The sequence below is a fragment of the Sorex araneus genome, chromosome 6 (assembly GCF_027595985.1).
Source record: "Sorex araneus isolate mSorAra2 chromosome 6, mSorAra2.pri, whole genome shotgun sequence".
Taxonomy (NCBI): Eukaryota; Metazoa; Chordata; class Mammalia; order Eulipotyphla; family Soricidae; genus Sorex; species Sorex araneus.
In genome coordinates this window covers 13,699,422-13,717,820 of record NC_073307.1, presented here as the reverse complement: position 1 = coordinate 13,717,820, position 18,399 = coordinate 13,699,422, and the positions used below count along the sequence as shown (strand labels likewise).

Here is an 18,399-nt window from a genome sequence, read left to right as displayed (position 1 = left end):
CATTAGGAATATGATGAACCCAAGGGAAATAAAAGAGCTTAAAAAGCGTATTCCACTAGAACTTCCCTGCTTTTCCTTGGATGCTGACTTCTGGTTCTTCTAACTCACTGTTCTTGTTTTAAAGATTAAGTATGACTTCTTATATGAGAAAGAACATGTCTGCTGCTTGGAGGAGTGGGCCAGCCCCACGCACCAGAAAATCTACACAACCTTCATCCTTGTCATCCTCTTCCTCCTGCCCCTGATGCTGATGCTTATTCTGTACAGTAAAATCGGTTATGAACTGTGGATTAAGAAAAGAGTGGGCGATGGCTCTGTGCTTCGAACGATTCACGGGAAGGAGATGTCAAAAATAGCCAGGTCTGTTGCAGGAAATATTCACTCATAGTTTAAGAGTTGTGCTGGAAGGGAAAGTGGCAAGGGTTCTCGGAATCTCTGCACAGTCTAGTCAAAGTAGAGCTTGGAATTCCAATTTCAGGTAGAGGCTGACTTTAAACTGCAGAGGTTTTCTGGATGGCAGGAAGTAGGAACAAGACCACCAGCTCTGAAAATCAAAGGGGGAGGCCACTGCTATCAAGAGGAATATATTGACCTAAAGAAAATGGCTAGTGGTCTTCATTACGAGGTCCATCTGCCAGGCAGGGCTCTGCGTCTCATCAGCCACACGGCTTGGAGATACCCCCAGTGTGGTAATGTGCTGACTCCCTCCCACTCAAGACCTGAATGGCCTCATAATGATCCTCAAAGCCAGAGTATCTATTAACTTCATTACTATCAATGTCCTTATACTTGAGGGTTTGTTGGCTGAGTTGTGTACAACTATTAAGAGACTATTTGAACACACAATTTATTGCTCCGTTGCTTGTTGTCCGTTTGATTTGCACTAAATATCTCTTAAAAAAGAAAACTAAGGGACAAGGCATGATCAACCTCTTGGCCTTTGATCACAATAATGAGGTTAAGGAGCAGTTGGGGAAGCTGGAATAAGAAAGAGGCAGATTAGAAATGACAGGTGACGAATAAGCACATGTAGAAGGTCTTGGGGTACCTTGGTAGTGGTGCAAATGCAGAATCGTTGTACATAAAACCATGAATGGGAAGACTATTGTACATAATGTTACAAAAAATAAAATGAAACAAGAATTTAAAAGTGATTTTAAACAAAAATAACGAAACCACACAGGAAGTTTGGCAGTTGAGATGGGTTCATTTCTTTAAGTGGATCGCGCCCTCTAGTGCTCAGTTTGTATAAATGATCCAGTCTCCCACCATCCAGGGTCCTAAATAAGACTCCCTGCTGATTTAGCTCCCCACCTTTCCTAGAGGAAAAAGCTAATATGCTGACATAAAAAATAACAAATGTGACCTTTAATAAACTTAAATTGCCCTGAAAATTGGTAAATCTTTTTAGATGTTTTCCTCCTTTCTGGGAATCCTAACAAAAATTGGGTAGAATTTTGATTACTCCTATTATTTGGATACATAATAAAATTTCAATTATGCCCTAAGGGTATCCATATTTCATACCAATTGATGCATTTTTCTCACAGACATGAGCACTATTCAGTAGACAAAAAGTTAGGCACTGATGTAGGCAGTACCCAAACTCACCCTCAGGAGTTTTAACAATATATACATTTACTGAGAAAGTACAGATTCCCAAACTAGTTTTCAGAATCTATGAGGCTGGAATATATGAATCATTGCTTTTCAAACTTCTAGACTTTTCCAGGGTCCAGGTAAATTGAGATCCACTGATCTAAATTATCTTCTTGATCGGACTTCAATATTATTATATATGATATATCATAATGTTATAATCATATATTTCATAAATATAAACATATATTTTAATAAATAATATATTTATACAAACATATATAATAATTATATGTTTTGTATATTATGTATTATATAATTATAATTACATATAGTTATAATGTTATGTCGCAGAGCGATAGCACAGCGGGTAGGATGTTTGCCTTGCATGTGGCTGACCAGAGTTCAATTCCTCCACCCCTCTGGGAGGGCTTGGCACATTACCGAGAGTATCTCGCCTGCATGGCAGAGCCTGGCAAGCTACCCGTGGCATATTTGATATGCCAAAAACAGTAACAACAAATCTCAAGATGGGGATGTTACTGGTGCCTGCTCAAGCAAATCAATGAGCAACAGGATGACAGTGATACAGTGATACAGTGATATTAGCTATTGAACCAGGCAAAATGCTTAATACTCTCTGGGCTTCAGTGTCTGCATCAGTCTACTGGCTTTCGGGAAGATTTAGTGACATTATCCATGCCAGTCAAGTAGCAGAGTTCCATTGGCCTCACTCCTGAGCACATGAGGAGACTATGCATGTTTAGTTGAGAAATACAGGAGTGAAGAGACTAGCAATGGGAAAAGATGAGAAACAGTCCTCAATAAACCTATCCGGAACTTCATTTATAATTAACAATCCATGGTTGAGAGAGGTCTGGTTGGAATGTCCTTTAATGACTTTGTATTCAGCTGCCATTGTGACTAATGCAGTGAATCCTTTTGGTCCAGGAAGAAGAAGCGGGCTGTCATTATGATGGTGACTGTAGTGGCTCTCTTTGCTGTGTGCTGGGCACCTTTTCACGCCGTCCACATGATGGTTGAATACAGTGAGTGTTGGTGGCAGTTTGAGCTCATTTCCAGCTGGGCAGATGAGAAATCACTGAAACATATTGCCACCCGCAGGGGTAACCAAACATCAGGCATTTAACATCATGTTTTACCGCATGATCAACACCAACTGGTTGGGTTTTTTTTTTTAAGTCCAAAAATTGGTTTATGATCTTTCCTCTTATCATCTTTTCATGATTCAATCCTGTATGTCATGCTACTTAAAAGGTAAATAGAACAGCAACCAAGGATAGTGGCACAGAATCTTCAGATACAGAGATTAAATTTTCTAAGTTCGCACTTCACAGCACTGCGGTGAATTTTCTCAGGTGTAATAAACAAATCAATAACAACTAATGTGTTCACTTTATTACTTCAAACTGGAAAATGTTTGCTGAACTAACACAGAGAAGTGATTTGCGTCAGTTTTGACATATATTCATGAGAATTCTGTGCCGCCTAATCTTGCACTAAAGGCAGTATAGAAGAACATGATATTTTATGTAATAGTGGCTCCAGTTTTTCTTCAAAATAGTTTTGCATAATTGATGCACACTAAAATTTGGCATAAAATCTGTGATGTTTATGTGAAATCTTCTTTGATTTTTTTGAAGACCATCTCATGGTAGTTGGATAATTAGATATCACAATGTCTATAACTGGGAATTGGAGGACATAAGAAATTCTTCTGCAATCCTAGTCCCAGTTCACACCATCTCCTCCTCCTCCTCCTCCTCCTCCTCCTCCTCCTCCTTCTCTTCCCTCCCTCCCTCCCTCCCTCTCTTCCTTCCTTCCTTCCTTCCTTCCTTCCTTCCTTCCTTCCTTCCTTCCTTCCTTCCTTCCTTCCTTCCTTCCTTCCTTCCTTCCTTCCTTCCTTCCTCTCTTTCTTTCTTTCTCTCTTTCTTTCTCTCTCTTTCTTTCTTTCTTTCTTTCTTTCTTTCTTTCTTTCTTTCTTTCTTTCTTTCTTTCTTTCTTTCTTTCTTTCTCTTTATCTCGTTCTTTCTTTATTTTTTCTTTCTTCCTTTCTTCTCAGGATTCACTTCTGGCTGGCCTCAGGGAGAACATAGGGATGCTGAGGATCAAACCTGGCTCAGCCAGAATGTGCAAAATAATGGCCCCTACCTTCTGTTTTATCACTCTGGCCCAGATTATGACTCCTTAGACATCAGTGATTCTCCCCAAAACAACCTTGAAAATGTGCCACACCTTTATTTGCTTGTCTGCTTGTGAGTGATTGGTAAAGGCCCATGAGAGATCAAAATTTTATTTTATGCTCATTAACAAATATGTATTTTATTTTATTGATTTTGGGGGCCATGCTTTGTTGTGATCAGACTTTTTTTCTGGCTCTGCACTCAGGGACCACTCCTGGCGGAATTTAGGTTGCTGGCTATTTCACCCAGGTTAACCACATGCCAGGCAAGCACCCTACCTGCTGTACTATCTTCCCTGGCCCTAATAACTATGGAATCTAAAGTATTACTTTTCATTTTAGGTAACTTTGAAGAGGAATATGACGATGTCACCATCAAGATGATTTTTGCTATAGTGCAAATCATCGGATTTTCCAATTCCATCTGTAATCCTATTGTTTATGCGTTTATGAATGAAAATTTCAAGAAGAATTTTTTATCTGCAGTTTGTTACTGCTTGATGAGAGAAACCTTCTCTCCAGCCCGTAGGCGTGGGAATTCAGGAATGACTCTGATGCAAAAGAGAACAGCATTTTCCAGGCGAGAAAATCATGTAGAAGAGACCAAAGGAGAAGCGTTCAGTGATGGCACAATTGAAGTAAAGTTGTGTGAACAATCAGCAGAGAAAAAACGTCTCAAGCGACATCTTACCCTATTTAGTTCGGAACAGTCTGAACATTCTGCTTTAGGCAGCAGTGGGCATTAGATATAACACTATTTTCATTATTCATTATTCATGTCATTCATGTCTTAACTTGGAGTGAAAATTATTTTGTGCAAAGAACAAGTTTTTTTAAAAAAAATTCTTAGCATAATGGAAAAAAGGGACCTCAGACCATGTTCCCACCCAAATGATGACAATTCTACACAAAACCACATTTTGAAAAAGAAAATGAAAGTACCATCCTGACAGGCCATAACAATGAATTTTACAAAACTCTTGTGCAGAAACAACTGAGCTTGACTATAAATTTTATCTGCCTGCAGTCAACATAATGTGGCTTCCTGTATATTGCCAACTGTTTCTTCTTGCATACATTTAACAGTGAATCCTATCGTGAAAGTTAGTGCCCTGTTGAATTTCAGTGATACAGTCTCTTGCAAATGAAGTTTGTCCAAGAGTCATGAAGTTGAAGAAGATGGAAATGGCAGGTGGGTGGGGTTTAGGTGCAGGGGTCTGGCCAGAGCTGCTTTACAGCTCTGTCAGCTACCATGACTGTGGCGACCAGCAAGTCACTGACCCTCTGCCAGCTTCCCCCACTTCCTGTGTCCATACAGCAGAACCTCCTCTCCTCCATGAAGTGGCTGCAGAAATGGGTGGGACCTGAACAGCAGGGCACTGCTCAGTTCCCCACAGCAACCTCTGTGTCTGAAACATGAGGTTAGTTCCTCACCTCTCTTTGATTTCCATTTCCTCTCAGAAACTTGCCACAACTCTGTTCAGCTTTCTCAGTGGAGTAGCTGAGAGAGGGAGTCACTTGCAGGACCTGTAACTTGATGGTACCCATCAGGAAAAGTGGACTCCCCACCCACATTTCTTATCTAACTCCCCTTTATTCTCTCTCTTTTCAGAAAGTCCCTCTCTTTTCATTTTTTCTTCTTCCTCCCAAACATCATGGCCCAATGACCCCCATCCTAGTGCCCTATCCCTTCCTGTCAACAGTTGTGATTCCCCCAAACCCTGTCATAGCCCCATTGCCCATGTGTTAGTTTTCCAACATTGATGCTTCTAGGCAGGTGACATAAAGGCAGAAAAGCTCACAAACGTTCAGGGCATTTCATTTGTAAAGCTTTAAGAGTTGGGATCCAGAGAAAGAACTCAGACAATTGGGATTTCTTGAGACAAAATTACTTCTTTGTGTATATGTGCTAATCTAAGCATGTACTAAAATACAAAGATGAAACACCATGTTTTCTATTAAAGAAACAAATACCTGCATGTCAGGAAAATTAACAAAGGCAAAATGATTTCGATTGTGTTGAAATGGACTCATCGTGGATTATTTCTCTACTCTATCCTTCTGTCCTGAACACTCTGTAGCAAAACAGTGATGATTATTTCATCATTAAATCACTGGAAATGATTCAGAGTCATTGATTTTGATTATCCTTATTTAATCATCAAAGATTCATGGACTCTTCTTAAATTAGAGGTACACATGCTTCAAGTATGACTGAGTAGAGAAACAGATCAATGAACACTTTGACCATCAAAATGATAGTCTTTAAAAATTCATAAACATTGAACTGCTTGATTGGAAAAAATTAGATAAGAAATACTTTAAATATTTATCATAAAATATGAAGACAGCCTATAAAAGCTTTCATTTTTTTCCTCTTTTACTCCCCTTTTCTTAATGCTGCTACAAAATTAATAGTAGTTACAGCCTAATTTTTTATCCATTCAACTCTAATTATGTTGCTCTATAATTAACATTTCAGAGCAAAAATATGGTCTCATCCACTGGAGAGATTCCAGGTCAGGAAAACCAAGGGTCACAGATATCTCTGAGAGCAGCATGGGCCCTGACTCCCAACACAGTACCAGAGCAGCCCCCAAAGAGGGTTCACCACAAGCACAACCAGTGCTGGAGTGGATGTGGGGAGAAAGGAACCCAGGATTCCTCCCTCATTGCTAATAGGAATGGCAACTGGTCCAGTCTTTGTTTTGTTTTGTTTTGTGTCATACCCTGCAATGATCAGAGATTGAGTCCTGGCTCTGCACTCAGAAATTTCTCCTGGCGGTACTCAGGGAACCATATGCCGGGGATCCAACCCAGGTTGGCCATGTGCAAGGCAAACACCCTACCTATCAGCCCTCAACTAGCCCAGTCTTTTTGGAAAACAATATGGACATTCCTCAAAAAGCTAGAAATTGAGCTCCAATTTGAGCCAGCAATACTATTTCTGGAAATGTATCCTGGTGGCCCAAAAACACATGGCAAAAATACCATCCTCACTTCTATGTTCATTGCAGCACTATTCACAATAGACAGAATCTGTAAACAACCTGAGTGTTGAGAATAGACAATAGATAAAGAAACTATGGTACAGCTACACAGTGGAATACTACACAGCTGTTAGGGAAAATAGAGTCATGAGATTTGCCTATAAATGGATGGACATGGAGAATATCATGCTGAGTAAAATGAGTCAGAAGGAGAGGGATAGATACAGAATGACTGCATTCATTCGTGGTATATAAAAATATATAGTAGAAGACTAATATCCATGACCAGGGAAAACAGGGGCTAGGAAGACTGGCCAATGGTTGGAATCAACCACAAGTGTGTGTGGGACAGAGGGTTCATAAGCTAGAGAAGAGACCAGTGTGACAGTAAAAGCTGGGAACGATTACGCTGGAGAAGAACTGAGTGTTAAAAGTAGGTAAAGGGATATTCCTGAAAACCTTTCAGTATCTGTATGGAAAACCACAATGCCCAAAAGAAGAGAGGGAGGGAGAGAGACAGAGCAAGAGCGAGATCAAGAGCAAGTGAGCAAGCAAGTGAGAGAGAGGGAGGGAGAGGGAGAGAGAGGAGGGAGAGAGAGAGAGGGAGGGAGGAAGGGAAGGAGGGAGGAAAGGAGGGAGAGAGAGGGAGAGCTTTGTAAGGGTCTAGCTCACAGTGTTTTAATAAAAAATTTAAAACAAAGAAAAGAGGGTCGACCTTGGATTTGCACAGGTAGAACAGGTTGCAGCCTTTCTTTCTCTTTACCACAATGCCCCCGCTCCATAGCCCCCAATCTTTGTGTTTCCCACCTGCATCTCATTTCTCTTTGCTTCTCTCTGCCCTAGGTGGCCCCTCCTTTCATCCCACTTCATTTTCCCTTCTCTGGTGCTTGGAGTGGAAACTGAAGAAGGTATCTGGATCCCAGAGGCAGGGATGAGAAGAAGTGACTACTAGTTGGTCACTTGTTAGTATTGAGGTGAAATGTTTGTGAAGCTAGTGAGAGATGCGTGGTAGAGCCCTGCTCAGACACGGAGCCCTTTATTTCATTCTGCATCATCAGGCACCAATGGCTCTGCACCTTTGTTCCCTTGACCAAAGAACTCCCTTCCTCTCCTCCAGAGTTTGAGGTGGGGGATATGGGATATGTCCAGCAGTGTTCAGGGCCTCTGGCTCTGCCCTCAGGGATCACTCCTGGTGGACTCGGTTGACCATATGGGATAACCAGGTATTGAACCCAGGTCACTGTGTGCAAGGGAAGCACTCTACCCGCTGTACTATGGATCCAGCCCTTATTGTCACTGATTTCCTTAAGGAACATTCCCAGTGATGCTGAGGAGCAGAGCAGGGGGTCATCCCTAGAGATTCTTTACCAGCATTGAGGGCAGCCCGACAGTATTATCTGAATTTCTTGGCGATGCTGGTGCTGGGGTAGCCCCCTGCTGGGGGGGGGGTGCAGGGTGGTGGAGGTGCAGCTCTGAACCTGGCATACAGGTACTCTTTGCTGAAGCTATCTTCCCAGCCCAAAGATAAAGTTGGTTTTCATTTTTTTCTTTCAAAACAATTTTAAAAAGAGCCTCATTTCAGGGATCTTACTACCTCATTCAAAGAAATGAGGGGCCGCTTTGTTATAATGAAATATAACAAATATAATATATATATAACAAACACAATATAATTTTTTATCTCTAGTAGCAACAGGGGCATTGACAATGAAAGCATTGTTAAAAGATCATCTTTACATATATTTAATACAATGTTTGAAACGAGGTGCACTGTTGCTTAGCTATAGAAGCATTAACTGGAATAAAAAAAGAAAAAAACTAGAACACCTATAGAGAGAGGAAGGGGAAGAAATATAACATTATAGCCACAGGATCTGTATTTTTCAGAATGTTGATTGCTTGTGCATCAGGTGAATTTATCCCAACAAAATGTGAAAAGGATCCATTAGAGAAATTCCTTCTCATACTCAATCCGACCTTTTAAACACTCCCTTTTGCTCTGTAAAAATAAAATTCCTTTGTCACTTCATAATAGTTTTTACTTTTATAGCTCGCCAAAGTAGCTTTAACATGGTTTTCTGCTTTATTGCCCTAAAATGAAAGGTAAAGTCATTTAATTCCATTATCTGTAAAACCAGCAGGCTCTTTCAATAGGGCATGGAAAAGTTTCAGCTATAAAGACAGAGTGGAAAGCAGTTACTTTTCAAATGTAGTAAATGTAGAATTTATAAGGCACAGGAGTCCTTACAAAATGTTCAAAACTTGACCCACCTGTTAAAAAGCGTAGCCTAGCAATGAGCTTGGTTCAGTGATCCCTGAAGTACATGTCAAGCCCTCTCTAGGTGTCAAACCTAGAAACCTTCTTTCCATTTCAATACGGAGAAAATCCTTTCAACACCAACTTAGAGGAATCTCAACAGGGTCAACTAGTAAACAAGAGAACGGGGCGAAGAACATGGTAAAAATAGGGTGAAATTCACCCTTAAGGAGAGCAAATTACAGTCTTACTGGTTAAAGTTAAGCTTTAAAAAGTTGTATTTCCTGGCTCAGTTTTCAGACCCTTCTTCTTCCAACTCACCCAAGTTTCATTTTTCCAGAACTAAGATTTGATAAAGCTATAAAAGGACACGGGCTGGAGAGATTGCACAGCGGGTAGGGCATTTGCCTTGCATGCGGCAAACCCGGGTTCGATTCCTCTGCTCCTTTTGGAGAGCCTGGCAAGCTACCGAGAGTATCTCGCCCGCATGGCAGAGCCTGGCAAGCCACCCGTGGTGTATTTGATATGCTCAAAACAGTAATAACAAGTCTCACGGTGGAAACGTTACCGGTTTGCTCGAGCAAATTGATGAGCAACGGGGTGACAGTAATAAAAGGACAGACACACACACACACACACACAAAGAAAAAAAACAAACAGAAAAGAGATAAAATGACATAAAAATGGCCCTATGTAAATTATAAGAATTAAAAGCATAGGAGTTAATGAACTGTTACTCAAATTCCACATTTCTTGGCTGGACACTACTCTATTTACAAAAGTGTATTAGCTTCAGAAAAGCTAGATATGAAAAATTAAAATATGCTTTTAAAATCCATATTTAACGAACAGGCAAAGGCATTTCTTAAAAGCAAAAAGGGCATCTGAGAAACCTACAATTATATCTCTCCTCTACAGGGAGTCTGCTTTTCAAATGTAACAGTTGTCTAAACTCTACCTCTGAGTGAGATCAAAAATAATTAAGGAATCATTTCTTGTTTAAAACAGCAAGCTGGAAACATATTTTCCTCTCCTCCCGAGATCCCGCCAGGAGGAAAATAAAGGAGCAACCAAGAGGATAAACCCACTACAGTGATGAAAAGAACGAAGGGGCCACAGTAACCAAGAACTTTCAATACTGTTTTTTGTGTTCCTTGCATGGGGTCTCCCAAGCACTGCTTAGCGGGCCTGGGGTCACTCCCAAAGATTCTTGGTCAACTAGGCCAGCCATTCAATGTGAGGGCACCAGGACGTGATGCTGCCAGGGCCCTAGAGTGCCGAGGAACAGCAGAGCAGCACCTGGCAGTGCTAAGGGGGCCTTTAGGACCATCTGGGGGTGCTCAAGGGAAACCGTGGTTCTGGGAAGCCAACAAGGGTTGGCTGCATGTAAAGCCTGTGCCTTAATCTGTGTCCATCTCTCTGGTTCCTCAACACACTTCTTAAAGATGAAAACCGAGTGCTGTGCTAAGTGAATTGAGTCAGAAAGAGAGGGACAGATATAGAATGATGGCACTCATTTGTGAAATATAAAATAACATAATATGAGACTGACACCCAAGGGCAGTAGACACAAGGGCCAGGAATATTGCTCCATAGTTGGAAGCCTGTCTCATGAGTTGGGGGAGAAGGCAGCTGGAATAGAGAAGGAATCACTAAGTCAATGATGGCTGGAGGGATAGTTCGGGATGGGAGATGTGTGCTGAAAGTAGATAAAGGACCAAACATCATAGCCTCTCAGTAGTTATGTTGCAAACCATAATGTCCAAAAGTAGAGAGAGTATGGGGTAAATTGTCTGCCATAGGGGCAGGAGAAGGGATGAGATGGGGGGTGGGGGGTATACTGGGGACATTGGTGGTGGAAAATGTGCAATGGTGGAGGGATGGTTGTTCGATCGTTGTATGACTTAAACTCAAATATGAAAGCCTTGTAACGGTATCTCACGGTGATTTAATAAGAAAGAAAGAAAGAAAGAAAGAAAGAAAGAAAGAAAGAAAGAAAGAAAGAAAGAAAGAAAGAAAGAAAGAAAGAAAGAAAGAAGACTGGGTGTTGGGTGTTGATTACACACACACACACACACACACTGTCGTCCCCGTTGTTCATATATATACTTGCTTTTTGGGTCATACCTGGCAATGTACATATATATATGTGTGTGTGTATATATATATGTATACACACAGAAGGAGGGAGGGAAGAGTTCAATTTTTACGCCCCCTTTGCCTTTAGATTCCAACTTTTAAAATATTGCTCTTTCAGGTGCATCCTAATCCCTGCTGGCTAGCCAGTGGCCTGGAGGGTTCGCTTGTGGATCAGAGCACTCTGGACGCCCTCCCAGGAAGACCAGGCTGCTGTGTCCTGGCCTGGGGCTGGGTTCCTGGACATTCATGATGCCCCTGCTGGGCATCGGGGAACAGGGCCTCGGGTCCAGTGGGAGCTGGCGCCATCCATGTGCCCCAGGAACGCTGGGGGCCTACTCCGGACTTGGACTTGGTGGATTCCAGGAGCCAGGCTCCAGAATAGGAAGTTGGGGAGGTGGCAGAGGGTGAATGGGGTGGGGGTAGGGCACTGCCCTGTGGGGGAAGTGGCTCAGCCTCACTCCTCTCCCCAGAAAAAAGAATTTTAAAAAAAATCGCTCTTTCAAATTTTGTGATTTTCATATGTCCACCTGAGTATTCTATGTAACCAAGATTCCTCTTTGTAACACTGGAATCCGTAGCATTTCTATTTTTTGTTTTGTTTTGTTTCTTTTGGGGTCACACCCGGCGATGCACAGGAGTTACTCCTGGATCATGCACTCAGGAATTAACCGTGGCGGTGCTCAGGGGACCATATGGGATGCTGGGAATCAAACCCGGGTCAGCTGCATGCAAGGCAAATGCCCTACCTGCTGTGCTATCGCTCCAGCCTCATATATATACACATATATATTTTAATTCCCAGCATATGGGATGCTGGGAATCGAATCCAGGTCAGCCACATGCAAGGCAAATGCCCTACTTGCTGTGCTATTGCTCTAACCCGAATCTGTAGCATTTCTTAAGGACTCCAGGCTTCTTTTAAGTTCTTGATGTCTTCACTGTGTTGGTGTGGCATGGCTACATTGGCCCTTTACTCTGGCATCCTCCTTCAAGGGCAGCTGTGCTCTTCAGGTCTTCGTTCATTCATCCTGCAGCTCAGATTCCTCTTAAAGTATTAGAGCTTTTGGCTAGTAATATCCAGGGAGCTCAGCCAGGAAATCCAGTGAGTGTCCAGGTAGGGATGTCCCTCGAGAGAGAGCTGTCACTGTTCTGGTTTGGATGACACTATTCTGGTTTGTCCTCTCTCCCTCCACCACCCTGGTCACCTCATAATGCTGAGAGCATTATGAATCTATTATTCAACCTCTTATTAAGAGCCTATTTAATTTTTCATTTCTCCTGAAATCGGTTTCAGTGGTTTATGGCATAGAAGAAATTCATGATTCCCGTTGGCATTATCCAGTTTTGACATGTCATCTTCAGTTTCTGCAAATGTGTAGTTATATCCCAAGCACCCGTGGCGATCGGGCTCAGCCAGCCACAGGGCTAGGAGATGAACCGTTGGTGCCTTTCTTTCCACCCTCCTGCTAGCCATTGTGTTTCCACTTAAGACCGGAAATGAAGCTTGCGAGGAGGCTCACGTGTTGCTGTGAAGCAGCAGCATCGGGGGTACATTTGTTTTTCTGTGGAGGCTGCAGCCCGGGACCCCAGACGCTTGCCTCACATCTACCAGAGAGCGACTTTCCTGCTCTATCATTGAGTCGACTTAGGTTCATGCAGAATCGGTCTGGCCGGCTTCTGGAAGAGGAGGTTCCTCAGCAACCTTCGTGGGGAACCCGGAGAGGCAGGTTCTCCGCTGCACGTGCAAACTCCATCGCAACGTGCCTGGGCCCAAGCTCCTTCCTCTTCGCGACCTGGGGGCTGAGGGATCAGGAAGCCACCTCGGCTGCTGGCCACCTCGCCACGCAGCTCCCTCACGATCCATGCACACAGACTGTGCTCTGTTCATTTGGAACTGATTATCTCTTTCGTTTCAGTTTTTTGCGTCATCCTTTCCATAATTTAAAATAGTGATGATAGTGAAAAATTCAGAGCTGCCCTTTGAAAGGAATGCCAATTTGGCTGATGTCCTTGAGTTTGACCTCTTACTCCCGGCACACACGTGTCATTCCCACCATACCCCCACTCAACACACATACACACACGCACACATGCACACAAGCACACACACATGCAAGCACACACACATGCAAGCACACACACATGCAAGCACACACATGTACACACATGCGGGCGCACGCGCACACACATGCACACACACGTGTGCACACGCATGCACACACGTGTGCGCACGCACATATACGCACACACGCACACACATGCATTGTTCTATAGGTGGCGCTATCGCCTTGAAGAGGACTAGGTTCCTTTGAAAACTGAAACTCAGGCACAGGATTGAGTCAGCACTGCGTGTTTTTCAGTTTGGTGTGTGGCTAGATGTTGGCAAATTGCCTCTACTTTCTGGAAAGCACAGGCGAACAAGTTTTGAGCACCCAGCCTACAGGCAGATTTGTCAGAGGGAGAGAGTCCTCTGCTTTGACATGTGTTGGTGCTCTTGACAGCCCTGGAGAGCTCGGGGTTCGCTCTTCTCAGAGTCTGTTGTTGGGAGTGAGTGGGAGCCTGTGGAAAGGTGGGCCAGGAGGACAACTGGGAGAGGACGACACTTTTCTCCATTACCATGCAAACCCACAACTGCTTCTTTCTCTCGCCTAGAGGTCCTCTTACATTTTAGGAACCAAACAGGGATTGTGACTCTTCACAAAGTCATTCCCTCAAGACTTTACTCTTTAAGGGACAAAGAAAGCCAGAAAACAAATTTGAACCAGAAACTCCAAATAACCATATGCTCCGAGTCTCTCTAGCTCATTTGCCCAGAAAGCTAGAAAAGGTCATTGAAGAGGATCGTTGATTACTGGGCTTGTCTTTCAAGTCTTGAAATCTTCCAGCAAATGTGAAAGTAGGTGGAAGAATAGTTGTTCTCAGAATACCCTGTTTGTTCACTTAGAAATCACTTCAAGTCCCCTCTTTGTGAAAGCTGAGCCACCCCATTCATAGACACACTTAGGAGTCTTTCACCCAACCCTGACGCTAGGTCGACTCTCTTAAGGGAAAGTCATTGTTTTTAGAACACTCCAACAGGACATGTGCTTAAAGAAATCGCAGCATTTAACATGAGCACATTGCCCACTGGCACAGAAGCATTTCTGTGAACAGGGTCCTCTCCAGTGATGCTCGGGGGCCCAGCCCAGCCGGTGTGGCACTGCAGGTTGATGGTTCATTGCTCAGGCCATCAATGTGTCACTGCTCATCACAGCAGTGCTCAGGGGCCACCAGAGCTATACCTGGAAGCGCTCTGTGGGCCATGCAGTTCCAGGAGTCAAAGTTAAAACTTTGTACCAGATGCAAGGCAATGTCAGCAGGCAGGCAGATAGGGAAGGCCCCCTCCCAAGGCAAAGGCAAAGATCTCCTGGGAAAAAATAGCCCCAAAATTGCGAGATCCTGATAAGACCCTCAGCAGAAAACAGGAAAAACAAAACAACAACAACAACAACAACAAAAACAGGAACAGACCCTGAGGAGCCTGGACCCCTACAGAAATTATGAACTTCAACAGAGATAATGACACAATTAAGGACTTGAAAGAGATCCACCAGAAACTTCAAAGCTGTTCCTTCCATACAGTACCTAATCAATCCCCACCTCTGTCAGAAAACTCCAGACTAAGGTGTCTTTAGAAATAGACATATAAAAGCCAGTCCTAAAGGCCATTTCAAGGCTCCTCCCTCTTTGGGGAAGGCTGTGCTCTCCCTTGAGTGTGTTTCTCTCTCTCTCCTCCCCTTCAAACCTCCAAACAAAATCTGTTTACTTCATTGCTTGTCTACTCCTGCAATTCTTTTCTTCGAGGTGAGACAAGAACCCGAAAACCCTGGGTAAGGCCTGGGACTGGCCTCTCCTTTCCTGAAAAGAAGCAAATCCTTCATCCAGCCTGAGTCCGTGGCTCCTGGAGAAATTGGGTGGCGGGGATCAACTCCTGTACCTAGAAGATCAAGCAGACTTAAGGTGTGGCCTGAAGGCCACTTAGTGGGACTGGCGGGGCTCAGGCCCGTGCTGAGAAGGGGCTCATTGCAGACTTTACAGGCACCCAGGTGGCAGAGGCGGATGGGGAGAAAGTGACGGTCTTTCTCCTCCCTGCCTCACACAAGTCACCGGTGGGGCCCACCGACATCACTAGGCAGATACATGATCCACTTCCCTGACTCTTCCCCCATCCATAGGCAGACATTTTTGTTGTTGTTGTTCTTGGGGTTGTTTGTACTTTAAAACATAAATAAAAGTGAGCACAGCTGGAGAAGCAATTTTCTTATCTCAAAACACAAAATTCAAGACGTCAGCTCACAGAATTGTGAGATAATTAGGTCTCCGGTATAACTCAGCCCAAGAATAGGATAACTGATATTACAAACAAGAATGAAAATACAGCACGTTCTCAGGCTTTGATGCCATTTTTAAATCACCACATTAATGAAGTTGTAAATTAAAGACAAACAAAGCAGGAGATGTAGAGATTTGGATTTTCAAACCCTGGAATCTAAATCCTTGGGCCACTCCCCAAGAACAGCTTTATCGAAATTGCTTTCCTGCGAATTCTTTTTCATATCCTAGAATATTATACATATTTTCTGATGATACATAGAAGACCAGAATATGCTTGGGTGAAAAATAAGAATCTGTGTGCCTCCCCATTCTCTGGGAGCTGATGTGTTTGTCTGGTGAGCATGCTGCATACTTATAGGGCTTCTATTGTAAGTTTTGAATGCAAAAAGCCGCATGTGAATGGAGAAGGTGCTGGAAAGGAATGCCTAGCAGGGTACCATTAAATTGATTTTTGGAGAACAATAGCCCTGCCTAGTGGGCACAGAGCTGTGGACTGGGAAAGAAAATCAAGACACAAGGAAGTAGGTGCTGATATTGATAGGGAGATAACTCAAAAATTCCAAGGTAGAAGTTCTCGGTTTTCTTATGTTAAGGGAAAAATCAGCATATTCTCATTTTATTTGTCAAGGAATAAAGAATAGGACTTGTTTTCAATGACTAAAGTAGAACTTTTGAAAGTTGGGGGTCACACCCAGCAGTGTTTCGGGGTACTCCCAGGTCAGTGTTTGGGAGTTGCTTTTGTCAGTGGTTGGAGGAGAATGTGGCACCAGGGGTTGAATTGGTTTTCCTACCTGCAAAGCATGTGCTTAGACTACTGAGGTATGCAGACTCAACTGGGTTATTAAAATTGGATTTATCTCTTCTATTGGCTTTGTTATTCTTTTCTGTATCACTCACCACTTCCATGAAGAGATTTGTGGAAGTGATTGAGATCCAGTGGGAGACTACAGCTGCGGAAACAGTGTTTCCCCAGGAAGGCCGAACTCCAATCACGTGGTAGAGGAGTTCCATGGAGGGGGAAGTACTTTCAAGATGGTATTTTATGAAGATGATTATGCAATGAGGAAGCAAGCGTTCCGTGCTTGGTTCTCCCTGTACCCTGTAAACTGTGCAAGATCAGGACGCTCAAGGCCAGGTGAGATCCCTCTAAGCTCTTCCCTTGCGTCACCTGTTCGCTGGAGAGTTTCTGCTGAATGATGTGAAATTCACCAGTGGAGGATTTTTTTTTTTTAATTGAAATGAATGCAGGACCTGGAAGGAACAACATTTTTATAGCAGTTTCATTCTTTTCATATATCAGAAAATCTGGAGGTAGACACGTGCCCACATTTCTGTTCCTCCAGCTTTGTTTGGGAGTATTTCTCACCTGTCATGAGGTGTCTAGAGTCCCCACCCTCAATCATTACATTTCTCTTGGCTATGTGAGCTAATGCATGACACCTGTTTTAGATTTCTATGCCATACACCCATGTTTTATATCTTTTGATAGTTAAAAATGAATATGGCTTAATACAGATAAAATATATAAAATATAGATAAAATGAATAGTACTATTATTTCTTGGACATTTGGGGGGGTCTCACTCAATGACGCTCAGGGAACGATTCAGTATACTGGGGTCAAACACGAGTCAGCCACATGCAAAATGTGTGCCTTGCCTCTGTTCTATTTATCTAACTCCAAGTTTGTTGTTAATTCAATATAGGTATGTAATCAAATTCTACTAAAATAGACAAATTTAAACACCTTCCCTTATTTTGTGATAATCTCTTGCCTGAAGTTTCTTTCAAATGTGTATTTTTCAGATATATACATATACTTGCATAGAAGAGCCTGGCAAGCTCCCCATGGCGTATTCCATATGCCAAATACAGTAACAATAACAGGTCTCATTTCCCTGACTCTGAAAGAGCCTCCAATCATTGGGAAAGATGAGTAAGGAGAGGCTGCTAAAATCTCAGGGCTGGGATGAATGGAGAACGTTATTGGTGCCTGCTCGAGCAAATTGATGAACAACAGGATGACAGTGATATAGTGATACAGTGATTATTATTATTTGCTTTGGTGTCCATACCTGATAGTGCTCAGGGCTTAGTCTTGACACTGTGCTCAGGGATCACTACTGGAAGGGCTTAGATGACCATCTGGGTGCTGGGAATTAAGTCAGGGTCAGCTGCTTACAAGGCAGGTGCCTTAACCTTGGTATTTTCTCTCTGGTCCAGGTATCACAATTCTTCAGCTTACCTAGAAATTACAAAATGCAACAGTGACAATATCCTATTTTTATTATGCTCTATTAAATACAAGGATCTTACAATAGTTTAAGTGCATTTATTCAATTTATCTGTCCTGATATTGCTGTGTTATCTACATAGTTTAAGTTCTTGCACTTCTGTTCACATTCTTCTGTTTTCTTGGTGGGATCTTGGTCTCTGAGATGAAAAACATCCTTTATTAACCCTTGCATTGTGGTCCTACCACAACAATTCTCTCAGCTTTGATTACCTAAAAGTCCATTTATTATTCATTTTTTGAAGCATATTTTCACTCTATATAGAATCCTCTTTGAAGGGTTTTGTTTTTTTCTTTCAGTTCTTTAACAATACATGCAGTTTTGCTCAGTGGTATTTCTTATTGATGCTTTTTTTTCTGAAGACAATGTTCTTCCCCCTGTGTTTTAACATTTTCCTCATGATTTGTTTTTAGAAATAATAAGAGCTGAAGTTTTGTTTGTATTTATTTTGCTCGGGGTTCATTAAATTTCTTAACTCTGTGGGTTATTCTCCATCCAATTTGAAAAGCTTTGGGCCATTGTTTCTTTATATTATTTTTTCGTT

At 42.6% G+C, this 18,399-nt stretch overlaps 1 protein-coding gene and 1 non-coding gene across 2 annotated transcripts in view; both read left to right on the top strand.

Annotated features, from left to right (window-relative positions):
• Nucleotides 1–5,810, top strand: part of QRFPR (pyroglutamylated RFamide peptide receptor) — a 39,008-nt gene extending 33,198 nt beyond the window's left edge. The window contains exons 4-6 of the mRNA XM_004612728.2: nucleotides 125–360; nucleotides 2,551–2,648; nucleotides 4,145–5,810. Coding sequence (XP_004612785.1) covers nucleotides 125–360; nucleotides 2,551–2,648; nucleotides 4,145–4,548 — 738 coding nt within the window. The 3' untranslated portion in view covers nucleotides 4,549–5,810. The remainder of the gene's footprint in view (nucleotides 1–124; nucleotides 361–2,550; nucleotides 2,649–4,144) is intronic.
• A 5,494-nt stretch (nucleotides 5,811–11,304) lies between these two features.
• Nucleotides 11,305–11,434, top strand: LOC129406348 (small nucleolar RNA SNORA52). The gene has a single exon (XR_008630954.1). It is a non-coding gene; the product is annotated as a small nucleolar RNA SNORA52 (small nucleolar RNA).
• The last annotated feature ends 6,965 nt before the right edge of the window (nucleotides 11,435–18,399 follow it).